We start from the raw sequence: 17,883 nt of genomic DNA on the forward strand, positions 1-17,883 counted from the left end.
ATATTATAGTCTGTTTTGTTTCACTCTTTACTTTAAGTATGATTCTGCTTACTAGTTTACTTGTTTGGTCCCGTGACAAAACTAGTTTAGATGATTGGTCCCGCCTATTTTCTAAAAAGAAAAGCCAGCACGGGAATTCAATCTAAGCCTTCAGGTTGGTTACTGGATTCGTACCCGCTAGACTAACTAGGCACGTTTCGATGACAATATAGAGAAATGAAAATGCTTACTGTTAGAATTAGCCACATACTGTACCTCGGTTTTTATTAGGGACTACAGCATTTTTGAGGGACCAAACAAGCAAACGAGTACCTCATGCTGTCTGCATTTTGTTTGCTTATTGTTAATTTACAGTTTTCTTTTATACCCATAAAACAGAATATTGCTGATTTTGCAGAGGCTAGCTCAGCTCATTTACTCTGGGCGAATGAAAATTTTTTGGGCTTTTTCCTCTCCCCCTTTTCTGTGAATTTAAAACAAAAACATAGGCGAAGCTAGATTTATCAAAATGAATAAGGCTAGTTTTGAAACAAAAATATGCAAAGACAACAGAATTAGAAATTAGCATCGGAATAAATATTTCAAGCTGTAAAATAACTTCTAAGCCTTCTGAAAAAATTTTGAGCCAAAAAAATTCAGACTTATAAAAAGTTTTGTCACACTGGCCCTCAAAAACGTATTTGCTCGTCAAATAAAACAAAATGAGGTCACTCAGCCGATATAGTTTAGTTTATTTAATATAAATCGGATCATTAGGCGATGGTACCGCTTCTTTTGATCTTTTGTGTATTCCTTTTCATTAAGCTCGTCTCATATTAAATAAATCCGTTTATAATATGAAGCGAAACATATTTAGCCATAAAAAATGTTTAAAAAACGTTCATCAACTCTTAAACAGCAGGAGTAAATCAAAAGTCTAAAAGCAACTCTAATGCAAACGTATAGTAAAAAAAACAATCTAACGATGTGGCAACTAAGCCGGCAAAACATAAGTAGACAACAAAGAAGCAGACATTTTTCAGAAACCGCACTTTTTCCTGTTTGGAAAAAAAACAGGTCCTGTCAGATTCGAACTCAAGACCTTTAATCGCCCCAGGCATATTCGTTAGCTCCAAAACAAAATTTTATCCTCCAAAACAATAATTTGTTCCGCAAAATGAAATGATTCTAATCAATAAAAAAAATCGCTCTGTTTCTGCGCAGGCTTGCTGTCATTATTTACTTTTTCTAAAATGATTACTAACCTTTAACGATCCGGTCCGTAGTCGACAGTTTCGCAGTGTCCGTTGTAGCAGTCGTCATTATTGGATCTTTCATTAACAATTGCAATCAATCCTTCATTTGGTTAACGATAGAATAAATTTTAATTCATAAATTTGACATTCTTAATAAATAAAACGACTCCATTATTATAATTCTAGGAATTAAGGGAATGAGTGTTTAAAATCGAATTTCAATATTTGGCAAGACACGTAACTGCCTTTTTCACACAAAAAAAAGACTTACACTCGAAAAATTTTATAAATTTTAGCTATCGCTGAAAAATTTCTAGATTAGTAAGTTATGCGAATTCCATGGATCAAATCATTGACTAAAGTTTCAAAGACTGAATCTTCTTAAATATTGAAATTGTCCAATAATTGACAGAAAATTTCGTTTAACAGTTGTTCACAAATCAGAGCATGATACATTAATAAAGCCTAAAATTTATCAAGTTGTTTAGTGAAAAGCAGAAATTAGGTTCGAAAAATTTCCGAATGTTAACAATTTTTGTCTGATGTTTCCAGGCTGAATTGCATGGCGAATATAGAGGTAAAAACTGTTTTCAATTTCATACTCAAACTATTTTCAAGGCGATCACGGTTCGAAAGTGGTCGCAATTGGGTCTCTCTCATACAATCGGACCTGCTGAATGAGCTCAATTTTTAGTAAAAGGAGGCGATTAAGCAGGCGTTTTTTGTGTAGATTGAAATCAATTTTGAAAAAAGCCGAATGAGTTAAATGTGTGAAAAATAATTTGAATGAATTCAATTATCTAAACAGTGCTCTAACTCATTACAATATCTGAAAAATGGAATCAATAAACTCGATATAAAGAGTAGTTTGTAACGGTAGTTGATTGGTAAGTCCAGAAGTTACACTGAAATTTCAGAAAATATGAAGTCTTTTTTTTCTGGTGATTTTTTTCTTTCAGATAATTTTTTGTCAAAAAGGTTGAATGAGCGCGTTTTTTTAAAAAAAAAAAAGAAAAGAAAAAAGTCTCCCTTGCTAATTTTTCTTTGAGATTATAGGGGAGCAACATCACCAAAAATTGGGCTCATACATCACTTTCCGTTGAAAAAAAAACAAAATTTTTGTATAGCCCCTAGCCTATAGTAACAAAAATTGCTAACCCCCCCTTTAGTTTTTTAATCTTTCTTTAAAATCAATCAGCGGCTGGAATTTCATGAAAAAGCCGAAAACTAGTAAGCAAGACCATGAAAACAATAAAATCTTCAAAAAAGTATTCAAAGTAATAATGCTCCATGAGTTTTTGAGAAAATGTTTGACTTGAAGTCCCAAATTTTAAGATTCGGCTTGAAGTCCCGTCGGCTTGATATTCGGCACCCGGTGGGTCTATAGTGGGAAGTTTCACCCGAGTTTTCGAATAATTGCTTTTTTCGGATCAGTAATTAGTCATTTTTCATTCGTTCCTTCATATTTTTTGTACTTGCTGATCAATTTGTAAATTTTGTCATTGTTTTATTGTTCATGATGCATTTGATTTGCAAAAACGTTGGAATCCTAAATTTTCTTCTATCTGTGTTTAAGCGACCGTACAAAAACGATCCTCCGAAGAAATCTTTGGAGAATCATTTTCTTCCCCAGCTTCCTCAGGTTTGTGAATCAGATTCAGGGCTTTTGCTCGTTTAAAAATTGTTTTGTTATATGAAATCTATTGCAGAAGCGAACAGTTCCACAATGGCGGCAAAATCCCCCAAGCTTGCTTTTGAAACCTGGAATTACGAAAGACCCTAGTAAGGAAATAGATCTAGTGGCAGAACTTACTGCAGGTAATTTTTAAGAATTATCAGAATTTTAGAAATATTCGAAGATTCTTAAGTTATGCAAAGTTGTTTATAGGAACCTCAAAAAGGCGCAAAACGCATAAGCTGGAACCGATTGCAACGACTTCGAAAACCACCCAAAACGCAAAAAAAGTTTCAAACCCGAAAAAAGATCGGCAGCAATTCAGAAACGCACTTGTTGATATCATTACGTATGTATACTATTGAGCCTATTAAAGAAAAAATGTTACAAATGTATCATTTTTTATTTCAAATTTTATTCCTCGCAGATGGTAGTTTATAGTTATTTTTTTTATTCTTCAGGAATTTTGAGCCGCATGAAGCGAGCAAAGTCGAAGATGCCGTCGCTCGTGCCTCTCCTACGCAAGCCGAAAGAAATCTTATGGTAAGCCCAAAATAGTTATTGAGTTGAAAAAATGAGGGACAGAGAAGAAAAGAAAATGTTTTTTTTTTCTCTAAAAGGAATCAAAAGGCCGTTTTAAAATTTGTTGTTATATTGCTAGACTTAACATTTTCATTTCTATGGAATGCAAACAATGTGGAATCGATTGCTTTCAAAGATTATCTCAGCGTCATTTTCCATAGTGATCTCTTGCCATAGTTTTGATGGAAATTAAACCTTTTTTTATACTTTACAGCGCTGATTTAAATTATCCGGACAAAACGAATAAAACTTGAAATGAAAAGGCGTTTTCCGCAAAATGGGTTGATTTTGGACAAATTTCGGGCCCTAAATTTTACCCTAAAACAGTCATTTTTTGTCGATCAAAAATTACGCCAAAATTATTTTTTCAAATGCTGGCAAAACTATATCATAGTGAGCTTCTTGTGTAGCCAAACAAAGTTTGAGAAGAGAATAATCTTCTTAACTTTGTAGAAATAATTTTATTTTTGCCTGATAGCCAAAAAAAACTTTCTTTCTATATGAAATATCAATATTGAAATTAAAAACAATTTTTAAACGTTTTGAGGGAATTTTTGGAGACAATACCTTCTTAAACTTTGTAAGGCTGCATAAGAGGCTCACTATGATATAGTTGCTTCAGCAATTGAAGTGATAGTTTTGACACACTTTTTGATTGACTAAAAAGCCAAAAATTACCGTTTTAAGGGTAAATTTTAGGGCTCGAATTTGTACAAACAATGGCCCCATATTAATTCTCCTTAACTTCTACGCAATTTTTGTCATCATTTTCTAAAACTAAAATCAACTCAATTAACAAAAACCGTTTTCATTTTAAATTTTTATTTGCTTTGTACTGACAATTCAAATCAATACATTATTCAAACACGCTTTTTTCAATAATTTTTGCTCAAAAAATTATTGCTTCAATTCCAATACAAATTCAAGTAGAAAGGGATAATCGATTTTAGAAAATAAAAACAATTTATTTTCTTCTCTGTCCCTCATTTTTTCAAAAAAAGTAAGCCAAACTCATCAGTTTCCGAAAGGACCAATTTCAGCCCATAATTTCTATTCATTTCATTGTTTGCTGAGGATGTTTCCACAGCACGAACAACTCTAAAACTAATTATGATATACTGGCTCATTTGATATACTGGTTCGAACTCCATAATTTCAATAGTTGCTGAGAAAACGTCAAAAACGTGAAGAAAAAAATTGTTGGGTTGCTCGTTGAAACCTAAAAATTGTAATTTCTGTCTCGTGGCTGTATATTTTGTGAGAGCGCCTGACATTTTTTTGTTTTCGGCTTAGCGCTACCACTACTACATCCAAAATGGGATAGACACTGAACATGTGGCGCCAATGGAGGACTCCTGGTTGGAACACGTGTTGAGTTTGGTGAAAGACGAGCTAAAAGAGTTCACTGAGTCGATTGAGAAGTTATCCGATGAAATGAGAGAAGACTACCTGCTCAGCGTAAAAAAGGCTATTGTTGACTTCGTGTTGCGGGATCTGCGTGAGCGAGACGACGATGAAACTGTTGTCGTTCTGCCTGAACACCGAATGGAGTGAGTAAAAAAGTCAGCTTTTAATTTAGACAACCTCATTTCATAATTGAAAAGTAATTTTATAAGATTGAATATTTAACGCGAAAAATTTGAGATGCCTGGTAAGTTTTACCAGCACAGATGATACTTTCAAACTGTTGGTAGGTCTGATTCAATTGTATGCGAGTGATTTTTCGGGATAAGTTGAAAAATTCCTCAATGATAGCGTGTCTCTTGCGTGGGGAAATTACTCATACTTATGTAAATTAAGACAATGTATCCGAGCTGCTGAGATCCTTGTAGAAAACTGCTGTTGTGCCCCTGTTTAATAATTAGATGCAGCAAATACGGATTGTGTGGGCCTCGAACCTCCGACCTTTCGTTTGACCTTTCGTGTGGGGAAGACTTGCCACTTAATCAACGCGGTCCATGTTTTTAGATTGCTGGTGGTGCCAAAGCCGTGGGAGAGGTCTTTTCACCAGGCGAGAAACACGATGATGCAGGAACTGAACGTGGTAAACCCCTGCATGAAACAAGTGCTCAACCTCTGGTACCAGCGCTATAAGTAAGCAGTGTTACTTATCCACTAGCATATCCGAGTATTTTCGGTTATTATAACTTCCACTAAGTTTGACGTTAGCGTAATATGGCTATATATTTTTAAATTTAACAGTTACTTGGGGGGGGGGGGGGGGTAAAGAGAGGAATAGAACGGGTATAGTGTATAGGGTCTGTATATTATTGATGTACATGGTTTGGTTGACGAACTTTGAAGAAAGTAACAAAATAAAATTGCTCGGGGATCCTCTTTTTATCATTTTAGTTTTAACAAATTTGATTGAATATTTGTACCCTGTGAAATATATCATGGTCCTAAGCTCAAATTTAATGAGATTTTGTTGGTGCCGCGTCTGATTGGACAAAGAAAGTTCAGCCAAATTGAATTTGAAACAACTCAGCCAAGTTTTTTGAGGCAGTTTATTGAAAAAAAAACTATCAAAAACGGAATTTTCATAGTGTATATATAACGCCCCTGTATGAATATTTATAAATATATATGTATACCTCATGTCTGGTATAGTTTTGCTGCAAAGATTATATGTTTGTTTGTATCTGGCTATTGGTGGCTAGCGTTAGAAAATTTTTAAGCGCCTGTGCCGGGCGCAGATGCTAGCACGTGAACCCTTAATCTCCAGGGTAGATGTTCGATTCCTGCATAAAGCCGATTTTTTTAAATGTTTTTCTTTCCTTTTCTTTTTTGTTTGTTTCACCGTTTCAATGCTACTTTTTGGCATTTTTTTGTTTCTGAAGTTGCAGCTTTGCATCTGTGTGTTAGAAGTTAAATGATTGAAAAATGTTGTTGAATTCAGCTTCAAACGTATTTTTTCTCAAAATTCTAGCGGAGTAAAAACATTGCTTAATTATCTAGTTTTCTCATGTAAGATTTATCTGTGTAAGATTTATCGCAAAAAAAATGTCACTAGTATTTTCATTGCAAGTGTTTTTTATTTTCAGAGGTTTCTTTTGAATTAGTTTATGTAATTCTAAAGTTCCGAAAAGATAACTTGGAAAAATGTTTAGCTTGAATGAGTACTTTATATGTTTTCCAATTGTATGCTGGCCATAATTTATTTTTGCTTGATTTCTGAAAGCACATCTGTAAAACATTTTTCCTTTGAAAAAAAATTTGACTGATTAATTAACTATTCAATTCCAGATTTAATACCTTGTAGTAGTTCTAAACAAGCAGTGAGAAGGAGTTTTGTAAAGGGGTGTGTTTTTATCAGTGTGTTGATTGAGCTGCAATGAAAGTTTTTGGTAAAGTTGTATCGTTAGTGGAGAAATTGTTAATATTTTTGCTTGTCATTATATTTCAGAATTGAGAGTCACTTTTCACGAAATTGAAATGAGTCTTTTCTGATTTAAGGTGTAAGCTAATCAAGTTTTAAACTAAAAGATCATGATAGCTTCCTTAATTTCCAAAAGTTAGAGATAAAAAGTGTGTATTTTCAAATTTGTTTGACAGCGGTTACTTTTTGTCGAAATATTATTTGTCACTCGTGCAGCAAGCGCCTGCTCGTACTCTATTCTTGGTTTAGCCCAGATCTCCGGAAATCGAGATTGCATCCTGCAATGCTTTTCACGCAGATAGCTTTTTTCTACCTTGTCTGTATCTGGTTTTATATAAATAATCTTAAATTGTTTTGTTGTACCGCTTTACGCCCGCCAAGTGAACGTTGACAAGCATATTTTTAAAAAAATTTCTGCAAACAATTTTATTTAGGATTAAGAAGAATTGACTCTTTCTTTTTTTCAGTGGTATGAGGCTGATTGACGGGAGTGAGTTTGTGAAGATGGAAGAAGCGCTGGAGCTGAAGGCTTTCCAGGGTATCGCCTACAAACACATAGACAGTGCCAAGGACCAACTGCTTAAAAAGTAATCAATGTTAAAACAACACAAAGACTGTTAAAATTAGGAAATAAACTAACTCATTTGAAGTGTCCTTCGAAATTTGAGGGAGGTTTGATTATTATAAATGCAAGTTTTTGCTCAAAAACTAAACAACTACAGACAAACATGTCAACTATTTATCAAATCGAAATATTGAATTTTTCTGGTTATCAAACTGTTCAACAGAATCCGTGAATCATTTAACGATTTAAATTCTAATTAATTTAAGTTCATGCTTGAGAAGACAGCAAATGGAGCTTCAAGTCCGAAGCAATGAGTCCAGACTTTCTCTTTCCTTATCGCGTTTTTTTAAACTTCTGATAAAAAACTTGTAACAAAACGATTGTTCCATTTTTTAAAATGACTTTTTTTGGGTGGTTGACCTTTTAAAATGAGTGTTTTAAGCTAAAAGTGTGTTAATGAATTTGTCGTGCTTTTGTTGAATTCCCCAACCTTTATTTTTTGGAAAAAATGGCCAAAAGTGTGTTAATGAATTTGTCGTGCTTTTTTGGAATTCCCCCAACTTTTGATTTTTTTTGGAAAAATTGCAATGTGTTACAGTTTTTTCATAGTCTTTCGTGGTGTTACAATTTTTTTTGCATGCATATATCTGGTAGAATATTAAATGGTTTTTTCAGAGATCTTGCAAAGGGACTGAAAATTCGATCTTATGAACATCAAAAACTCCGATACCGAATACCACATAAGCTCTGATGCGCTGAAGATAAGTCCATTTTTCTACAGCAGACATAGATCAAGGCTGAAGATACTCGTCAGAACTTTTTCCTAGCAGGCTTAGATCAATGCTGAAGATATTTTTCTGCAGCAGGTCTAAACCAAGGTTGAAAAACTGGCAAGCATTTTTTTCAGTAGGCCTGGACCAAATTTGAAGATACTGACCACCATATTTCTACAGCAGGCATAGATTGAGGCCGGAGATCCTGACCAGCATTTTTCTTCAGTAGGCCTAGATCAAATTTGAAGATACTCGTCAGAAATTTTTCATAGCGGGCTTAGATCAATGCTGAAGATTTTAATCAGCTTTTTTCTGCAGCAGGTCTAAATCAAGGTTGAAATACTGGCCAGCAGTTTTGTTCACTAGGCCTAGACCAAATTTGAAGATACTGACCACCATATTTCTTCAGCAGAAATAGATTAAGCCCGGAGATCCTGCCCAGCATTTTTCTTCAGTAGTCCTAGATCAAATTTGAAGATACGCGTCATAAGTTTGTCGTAGCAGGCTTAGATCAATGCTGAAGATATTAATCAGCGTTTTTCTGCAGCAGGTCTAAATAAAGGTTGAAATACTGGCAAGCATTTTTCTTCAGTAGGCCTAGATCAAATTTGAAGTTACTGGCCACCCTATTTCTACAGCAGGTAAAGATTAAAGCTGGAGGTTCTGGCCTCCATTTTTCTACAGCAGACATACATCAAGGCTGAAGATACTCGTCAAAATTTTGTCATAGCAGGCTTAGCTCAATGCTGAAGATATTAATCAGCGTTTTTCTGCAGCGGGTCTAAATCAAGGCTGAAATACTGGCCAGCATTTTTATTCAGTAGGCCTAGATCAAATTTGAAGATACTGGCCACCCTATTTCTACAGCAGGTAAAGATTAAAGCCGGAGGTTCTGGCCTCCATTTTTCTACAGCTGACATACATCAAGCCTGAAGATACTCGTCAAAATTTTGTCATAGCAGGCTTAGATCAATGCTGAAGATAGTTTTCAGCATTTTTCTGCGGCAGGTCCAAACCAAGGTTGAAATACTGGCAAGCATTTTTCGTCAGTAGGCCTAGACTAAATTTGAAGATACTGACCACCATATTTCTACAGCAGGTATAGATTAAGGCCGGAGATCCTGACCAGCATTTTTCTTCAGTAGGCCTAGATCAAATTTGAAGATAATCGTCGGAAATTTTTCATAGCAGGCTTAGATCAATGCTGAAGATATTAATCAGCGTTTTTCTGCAGCAGGTCTAAATCAAAGTTGAATTACTGGCCAGCATTTTTGTTCACTAGGCCTAGACCAAATTTGAAGATACTGACCACCATATTTCTACAGCAGGAACCAGATTAAGGCCGGAGATCCTGCCCAGCATTTTTCTTCAGTAGTCCTAGATCACATTTGAAGATACCCGTCATAAGTTTGTCATAGCAGGCTTAGATCAATGCTGAAGATATTAATCAGCGTTTTCTGAAGCAGGTCTAAATAAAGGTTGAAATACTGGCAAGCATTTTTCTTCAGTAGGCCTAGATCAAATTTGAAGATACTGGCCACCCTATTTCTACAGCAGGTAAAGATTAAAGCTGGAGGTTCTGGCCTCCATTTTTCTACAGCAGACATACATCAAGGCTGAAGATACTCGTCAAAATTTTGTCATAGCAGGCTTAGCTCAATGCTGAAGATATTAATCAGCGTTTTTCTGCAGCAGGTCTAAATCAAGGCTGAAATACTGGCCAGCATTTTTATTCAGTAGGCCTAGATCATTTGAAGATATTCGTCAAAATTTTGTCATAGCAGGCTTAGACCAATGCTGAAGGTATTAATCACCGTTTTTCAGCAGCAGGTCTAAATGATGGTTGAAATACTGGCAAGCATTTTTGTTCACTAGGACTAGACCAAATTTGAAGATACTGACCACCATATTTCTACAGCAGGAACAGATTAAGGCCGGAGATCCTGCCCAGCATTTTTTCTTCAGTAGTCCCTAGATCACATTTGAAGATACGCGTCATAGTTTGTCATAGCAGGCTTAGATCAATGCTGAAGATATTAATCAGCGTTTTCTGCAGCAGGTCTAAATAAAGGTTGAAATACTGGCAAGCATTTTTCTTCAGTAGGCCTAGATCAAATTTGAAGATACTGGCCACCCTATTTCTACAGCAGGTAAAGATTAAAGCTGGAGGTTCTGGCCTCCATTTTTCTACAGCAGACAGACATCAAGGCTGAAGATACTCGTCAAAATTTTGTCATAGCAGGCTTAGCTCAATGCTGAAGATATTAATCAGCGTTTTTCTGCAGCAGGTCTAAATCAAGGCTGAAATACTGGCCAGCATTTTTATTCAGTAGGCCTAGATCAAATTTGAAGATATTCGTCAAAATTTTGTCATAGCAGGCTTAGACCAATGCTGAAGGTATTAATCACCGTTTTTCAGCAGCAGGTCTAAATGAAGGTTGAAATACTGGCAAGCATTTTTCTTCAGTAGGCCTAGATCAAATTTGAAGATACTGGCCACCATATTTCTACAGCAGGTAAAGATTAAAGCCGGAGGTCTAGGTCCTGGCCTTCATTTTCTACAGCAGACATACATCAAGGCTGAAAATAATCCTCAGATTATTGTCATAGCAGGCATAGATCAATGCTGAAGATATTTTTCAGCTTTTTTCTGCAGCAGGTCTAAACCAAGGTTGCAATACTGGCAAGCATTTTTCTTCAGTATGCCTAGACTAAATTTGAAGATACTGACCACCATATTTCTACAGCAGGCATAGATTAAGGCCGGAGATCCTGGCAAGCCTTTTTTTCAGAAGGCCTAGATCAAATTTGAACATACTCGTCAGAAGTTTGTCATAGCAGGCTTAGATCAATGCTGAAAATATTAATCAGCGTTTTTCTGCAGCAGGTCTAAACCAAGGTTGAAATACTGGCAAGCATTTTTCTTCAGTAGGCCTAGACTAAATTTGAAGATACTGACCACCATATTTCTACAGCAGGCATAGATTCAGGCCAGAGATCCTGGCCTCCATTTTTCTACAACAGACATACATAAAGGCTGAAGATCCTCGTCAGAAGTTTTTCATAGCAGTCTTAGATCAATGCTGAAGTTATTTGTCAGAGTTTTTCTACAGCAGGCTTAGATCATTGCTGAAGACCAGCTATAAGTCTACTTCATGGACTTTTTAAATGATTTTCAAAATGATTGACAAAATAAAATCAGCGATCATAAAGATGATGATGATGTTTTTTTGGCGCATGTGGCGCGAAGCTCCACTTCTCCGTTGTTGTTTTTTCATGCTTTGAATGTGTCCTCTACAATCTCAGTTCTTACGGGTTTACAGACTGTACGTTTAAAATTGCTTCAGATGGTTTCCAGAGATCCAGAACATCTTCTACAAAGGCAACAAGCAGAAGTTGGTTCCAAACAGCCAGAACCCCAAGCGACTGCAGAGCTACTTCGACTGTGCCTCAACTCTGATGACTAGTAACTTGCAACAGCTGGGACTGCAGTCCATCGCAGAGTACACCAACATCATCGGCGGAGACCCGGTTAGTCGTCTTTTTGTCTCGGACGAGTCACCATGTTGAGTGCCCAATTAGGAGAATTCAAAAAAGACCTAATTAGTCCATCAAGTGCATATGCACCAGTTAATCTTAACGAGTGATCGCATTTTAATTACTTGTGCTTACCACAAAATGGAAATTGCTTGTAGATAAAAATAAATAGTAGATAAAAATTTTGCTATTTTGCTAGTAGATAAAAATAACTTGGAAAAATACTTAACCAAAATTCATTTTCTCTTGATTCATTCAGTGTGTGGAAAAAGTTACATCGAATTATCAAACAAATACAAAAAAAAACACTGAAGTCCCGCAACTAAAATATCTTTTTGCCTATCAGACTGAAAAACTTTAGGTTAATTACTGAAAAAATCTGCGTTTGTAATAGTTTTGCACAATCAAAACTCAGTCCGCCAAAAAATAAATTATGTAGAGTCATTTGTTTCAGTATGCATGTTTTTATCAATCTACATTTCAAGCCTTTCCTGTTTTTCCTTCAGAACTCGGTGAGGCGCTACGAGCACCCTGGTTTCACCGTGCGCCTGGTGCTGGACCAGAGCAGCATCAAGTTCGAGCCAGAGTTCAAGGACTTCTCCACTGTCTTCTTATCCATCTATGACGTCATGATGAAGGCCATCTCAATCGTACCCAGAGTGGAGACCAGACTCTACTCGGACTGGGTAAAAATTAAAAGCTCGGCTCTTTTGCCTTCCCCCTCCCCCACCCACCCAACTCACATAAGCCATCGGTTTCACGGTGTAATGAAGGGTTTTACAAGATCAAGTATGAAGACCAAATATGTTTGTCTTGGAATAATTAGTTTGCATGCCAATTTTCGTAACAATCGGACAGTTTCAACGGAAAAGGAAGCATTTATAAAATTCGCAGGTGGGGGGGGGGGGGTATGAGAAAGAGCAAAAAAACTCTTTCCTCCCTCCCACACCTTACGTGAGCATCAAGTTCCCAGTGGGATTAGTAGCTTTACACGGTGAGCTATGAAGACCCAACACGTTGGGAACAATTTTTTAGTTTATAATCAGACATTTTGAGCCAAAGCTATACAATTAAAAGTTCGCAGGTGGGGGATAAGAAAAAGAAGAGCCGAAATAAAACTAATAGTCGCCGCTGTTTTCTATGAGTTTACACGCAGTCAGGGGCGGATCCAGGATTTTCTCGAGAGAGGGGGGGTTTCCAAAAAAAGATAGAAATTTTGTCGACCTTTTTATTTGGCCAAATTGATATTTTGAGTTCTCCCAAATCACTATGGATATCTCAAAATAGTACAAAAGGGGACCCTTTGGGTCAGCAGGAAGACAAATCCCCCCAATCCGCTGGTGCACGCAGTGCTCGTATTGCTTTCGATTCTTCGCTTTTCAATGATATCCGGGCGCAAATGTTGAGCATTGTCAGCCAGCTCCTCGTAATGGTCAATGGGGAATCTTTCATATAGTTCACATCTTTTTTTTCTACTTTATTCGCATTACGTATACTTTATGTTAAATTAACTAACACAGACTTGTTGCAAGTTCCGTATTTTTTAAAATTTTTTCGCGTCTGAAGTTACATACCCGAGAAAAGAAGAGCTCAGCCGAAAAAAAAAACTGAAAAAGTGTGCAAAAAGACTCTGCCAACAAGTTTACACCAGTGATGTTCAGTTAAAAACCGATTTTTTAACCATTATTCAATTAAAATGTTTTCAATCAAATTGGCTCAACCAATTTTGCTTCTTATAGATGATAAAACAAAGAATCGGTTTATGCAATGACGTCTTGTGTTCTTTTGCAGGCGGGAAAGAAGGAGCCTCTTAAGCCTATCATCCTGCAGGACATCATAGACGAGAACAAGGCCAAGGTTGAGCAGACGATTGAGAATGAGAGTAAGAGACCCGTCGAGTTCCTCTCCTCCTTCGACAAGTACAAATTCCTCATCAGTGGACAGGTATATCTTCTCTTCACTTATCTTCTGTCACATCAATTCAACACCCCCCCCCCCCCCATTGTAACACTTGAACTATCGCACTAAGTTCGCATTCTTCTTCTCCTTAAAACACCAAATTAAGCCCCATTTTTACTCCCCATTGTTAACCCTTTGTCATTAGCAAGGCTATTGTAACAGGCTACACTTTTTCCCATAAACAGCTTTGTTCACAAAATCTGCAAAATTAGAAAAGGAAAATATGCACTGATGGTTGCTATGTAGGTGGTGAATTGATGTGTATGCACTCAGTATTTTTCTAATGTGACTTTTTTCTGACATGTTTGCCGGATTTTCAGCTTTTTTTAGCGTTATTTTTTGCGAAATATATCATTATTTCAGCTAGTGAATTTATTCGATGATCTAGAATAACTTTCCTGTCAAAATATGCCTGCAGTTTGAACCTTTTCAATTCTTTTGGCGAGTCCCCGGCTTTTGCGCCCCTGCTTTTGTTCCGATTATTTTCGTAGAAATTGACAAAGTATTTGTGTTCGGGGTAGTTTTTTCTCCAGACAAATTGCGACTTTTTAACTAGCTATTTTTGACGTTAATATCATTTGGAAAATATCGAAAAAATATTGTTGTATTGAGCTCAAATTTAAAAAGATATTTCACATGTGATCCTTTTTCGTGAAGTTATGGGGATTTAAACATTGCGGAGATTTATTCTTCATAGAAATTGCTCCAAATTGAGTTGAGGCATGTAATTTGGTGTTTTAATACATTGCTATATTTTTTATATAGCGTGTGTCTGTGTGGGGGGGGGGGGGGGTGATTTTGAAACAAATTCTCAAAAAGGAGTTTTGATTTTTTTCATTGTTTTTGAAAAATGTATCCATTTTTTTTAAGTGAACACTACTCCATTGACCTTAAAAACAGTCATAAAATTCAGGCTTTACCCTAATACGAGCCGTTTTGTTGATTGTTTTGTTATCTGGTCAATCTTTTATTGCTGGATATTTGAATTCAACAATTTTTCTAAGGTTTCATTTATGGCATCTCTGCTTGATGAGATTTTGTTCTTTATCATTGCAAGGACGTTTTCGGGGCCGAACATCGATAAATGAAAAGTAAATTTTTCGGTTTCAATGTTTCAGCTGAAACTTTGGCTCATTTTTTGCAACTTTTTCATCAATTCATCGTTTGTATTTGAGTACATACAATGGGTTTTTTATTTTTTGATGTTTTAAAATTTTTGAAAATTGAACTTGCTTTATTAGTGAACCTTTTGATCTTTAAGTATCCCTCTCCCACTTAGTCTGGAGGTATAGCAGTTGCCTTGGGATCCTAAGCTGTGGAATTCGAGTCGTGGCCGGACCTCATTTTTTCAGTATGTCTGAATCTGAATGTTTTTCCACGAAAATTTGCATTGTCGGCTTATTGCTTGTCTGCTTATGTTTGGTCGTCTTTATTGACACATCATCATTTTTTATCACTTTTCTCCTTAAGCAGTTTTCCCTGCTCTAAGCACTTTTCCCTGTAATTGCAAGTTTTATTGATTTTTTCTGTATTTTAATTTTTACTAGCTCTGGCTTTGCATATTTTCGTTTTTATTGTTATTTTTTTCACTTGAAAGTTTCATTCGGCCTACATGGTTTTGGCTCATGTTTTATGGGCTAAGTGAACTTATTTTGTATTGTTTGAAGGCAAAAGTTATGTGTTTTTAATTAATTTGGTCGGTTGTGGTGCAAAAGTTCAAAGCTTTAAAATTTTTCTTCAGACAAATATCGACTTTTTAACTAGCCATTTTTGACGGAATTTTTTATATCATTGAAAAGGTATTGTTGTCTTGAGCTTAAATTTGAAAAAATATTTCACCCGTGATCATTTTTTGTTAAGTTATGAGGGTTTAAAGATTGCCATTTTGGCCATTTTGACCAATTTGGGACAATTAACGCGCGATATACTTCGCGCTATTAACGCGTAAGCGGAGATTTAATCCGTCTTAGAAATTGTTCCAAATTGGTTGAACGAAGCTTATTTGCCATAATTGATTTGTTACAAGGAACGAAATCTATCCTTTTGTACTTTATATGGCGTGTGGGGGGATGATTTTCATAAAAAATTTCAAATTTTAGAAAAAAATCTTCTTTTCATTTTATTTCATTTAATTTTTTTCTGTTATTACTGCTCCATAAACCTTAAAAGGCAGTCAGAACATTCAGTGCTTCGCCCTGATACGAGCAGTCTTGTTTTTTCTATTTTTAGTTTTGGACTTAGTTGTTTCCGTCTCTGTTCGCTAGCTTGCAATGCTATGCTTGCGTTGTATCGCAAGTGTTCCGCTTCGCCTCTGTATAAAGTTTCTTCGAAAATGTTTTCCTTGAATATGAAATCAAAATTCGGTCGGGAATTAAAACAAAATCAAAATAAGTTCCGAATTCGCGCTCCAGATAATTTATTTGTTCCAATAGTCATTGTGATATGACTCAGAGGTAAATTTTGCTAACTCCCAGGTTCGATCTCCCTTCCTTGTCATCAGAAGTATTTATTTTTTGAATCTGTTTGCGATGCATGTGTTTGTTCAGGCGGAGGATGATGTGACCAGATTTCTGAACGAGGAGCACGACTTCAAAGATTACACGAAAGAAGTGGTCAAGTACCTCCAGCTCAAAGACGAAATCGAGTTCGGACTTCGAAAGGTAACTAAATTCGAAGGGGATTCGAATGATTTTTAGTTACCGCCACTACCGAAATTCGTCGGAAAAAAAGCAAAAACTTACTGAAGCAAAAATTACAAAAAGAAATAAAATCGATTCGGGACATCTATGAAAATTTAAGTAAATTTATGAAGAATGGAACCAGATTTAAATCTATTCTTTTTTTTGTGCTTTTAAACAACATTTTTTGCCTTAAATTTGTCAAAAACGTTTTGTCAACTTGATTCGCCGTGTTATTTGAACGATTCATTCTGTCACCCTTTTTGTCAAGTGTAATTTTAAATGATAGAGGTCATTTGTATCATAATACTTTGGGTTTTGCAATTTAAATCGCTCGGTATTTTAATTGTGTGCTCTTTAACTGTTTTATTTTCCCATTCATTATACAGGAAATGTTGGTAAGTAATTTTGAGAGTGGGTTGCTGTGTTCAAGTTTGGATTTTTCACAAACATAAAGTTTATATTTATTTTAGGAGTTTCTTTGAATTGATCTGGTTTTTGGTTACCTTTTGCGGCGGGTGCTCTTTCTGAAATAAGTTTGAAGCTTTTCTGAAATTGAAAGATTTTATTTTTTGGATTTGTGTTTTTATCCCTTTCAAAATCGTCATAATCACTTGAAAACGTCTTGCAGGAATTGAGGACAGGAAATCTAAGATTGAAAAGTCCTTATTTCACCATTAAAATTACTTTAAAATCTATAAAATTTTTCTCAGTGTCGAAAAAAGTGGGTTGAACTTTGTTTTATGAGAATGATCTCAGCTGCTAGTTAATAGCTTAATTAAAAATTATTACCCTTAAGTAGCAACCCTGGAAACTTGGGAATAAAAACTGTGCTTCAGTTTGTTAAAACATGCTAGGTGTTGTGGTTGGGGCGGATCTAGGATTAGGATTTTCTTGAAGGGGGTGGACAGTGGACCTTTTTTTTAGGTTGACCATTGACCAAATTGATTTTTGAGCTTGCTTAAATCACTATAAAGACCCTATTTTGACTAAATTTTCTGCGCCTCATGCAAATTGTTGAAAAAAAAAAAACAGGCCAAAAAGGCGTTTTTAGGCACATTTGAAAATTTTTGACCAAAAAAATTGAGTTTTTTTGCCCCCCCCCGTTAAAATTAGAATAAATAGGCTCCAAAGGCGCCTTTAGAAAAAAATTTAAGATCGGTCAGCCAAAAATGGATATCTCAAAAAAATACAAAGGGGGACCCTTTGGGTCGGCAGGGGGTCGAATCCCTGTGTGTGTGTGTGTGTGTGTGTGGGGGGGGGGGTCGTCTGCCCCGCCCCCCACATCTGCCCCTGTAGGGTGAGAACACTCTGTGTTGCTTTTGAAGTGATCGCTGCTTCACTTGTGTTATCATTTCAGCAAGATACAGTTAGTCTACTCTGAACATTGTATTTGATTCTGTTCTTCTTGAAGAATGTGTAGATTTCATCTGAACATCTGTTCTATTCCAAATGTCACGCAAGTTTTTTATCAATCTGATCTCTTAAAAAGAGTTGTAT

The 17,883-nt window shown here is 36.0% G+C and overlaps 2 protein-coding genes across 8 annotated transcripts in view; one reads left to right on the forward strand and one right to left on the reverse strand.

The window, feature by feature from the left end:
* Nucleotides 1–1,464, reverse strand: part of LOC134853887 (protein phosphatase 3 catalytic subunit alpha-like) — a 59,816-nt gene extending 58,352 nt beyond the window's left edge. For all 7 annotated transcript variants that reach the window (XM_063869850.1, XM_063869849.1, XM_063869847.1 and 4 more), the window contains exon 1: nucleotides 1,245–1,464. In XM_063869850.1, the coding sequence (XP_063725920.1) occupies nucleotides 1,245–1,317 (73 nt within the window). In that variant the 5' untranslated portion in view covers nucleotides 1,318–1,464. The remainder of the gene's footprint in view (nucleotides 1–1,244) is intronic.
* A 231-nt stretch (nucleotides 1,465–1,695) lies between these two features.
* LOC134853917 (dynein axonemal heavy chain 7-like) overlaps nucleotides 1,696–17,883 on the forward strand; it is a 96,509-nt gene continuing 80,321 nt past the window's right edge. The window contains 12 exon segments of the mRNA XM_063869883.1: nucleotides 1,696–1,812; nucleotides 2,812–2,877; nucleotides 2,945–3,053; nucleotides 3,124–3,259; nucleotides 3,372–3,453; nucleotides 4,786–5,042; nucleotides 5,461–5,586; nucleotides 7,339–7,458; nucleotides 11,557–11,740; nucleotides 12,253–12,432; nucleotides 13,538–13,690; nucleotides 16,252–16,365. Coding sequence (XP_063725953.1) covers nucleotides 1,798–1,812; nucleotides 2,812–2,877; nucleotides 2,945–3,053; nucleotides 3,124–3,259; nucleotides 3,372–3,453; nucleotides 4,786–5,042; nucleotides 5,461–5,586; nucleotides 7,339–7,458; nucleotides 11,557–11,740; nucleotides 12,253–12,432; nucleotides 13,538–13,690; nucleotides 16,252–16,365 — 1,542 coding nt within the window. The 5' untranslated portion in view covers nucleotides 1,696–1,797.

This window comes from Symsagittifera roscoffensis, chromosome 9 (genome assembly GCF_963678635.1).
Source record: "Symsagittifera roscoffensis chromosome 9, txSymRosc1.1, whole genome shotgun sequence".
Lineage (NCBI taxonomy): Eukaryota > Metazoa > Xenacoelomorpha > Acoela > Convolutidae > Symsagittifera > Symsagittifera roscoffensis.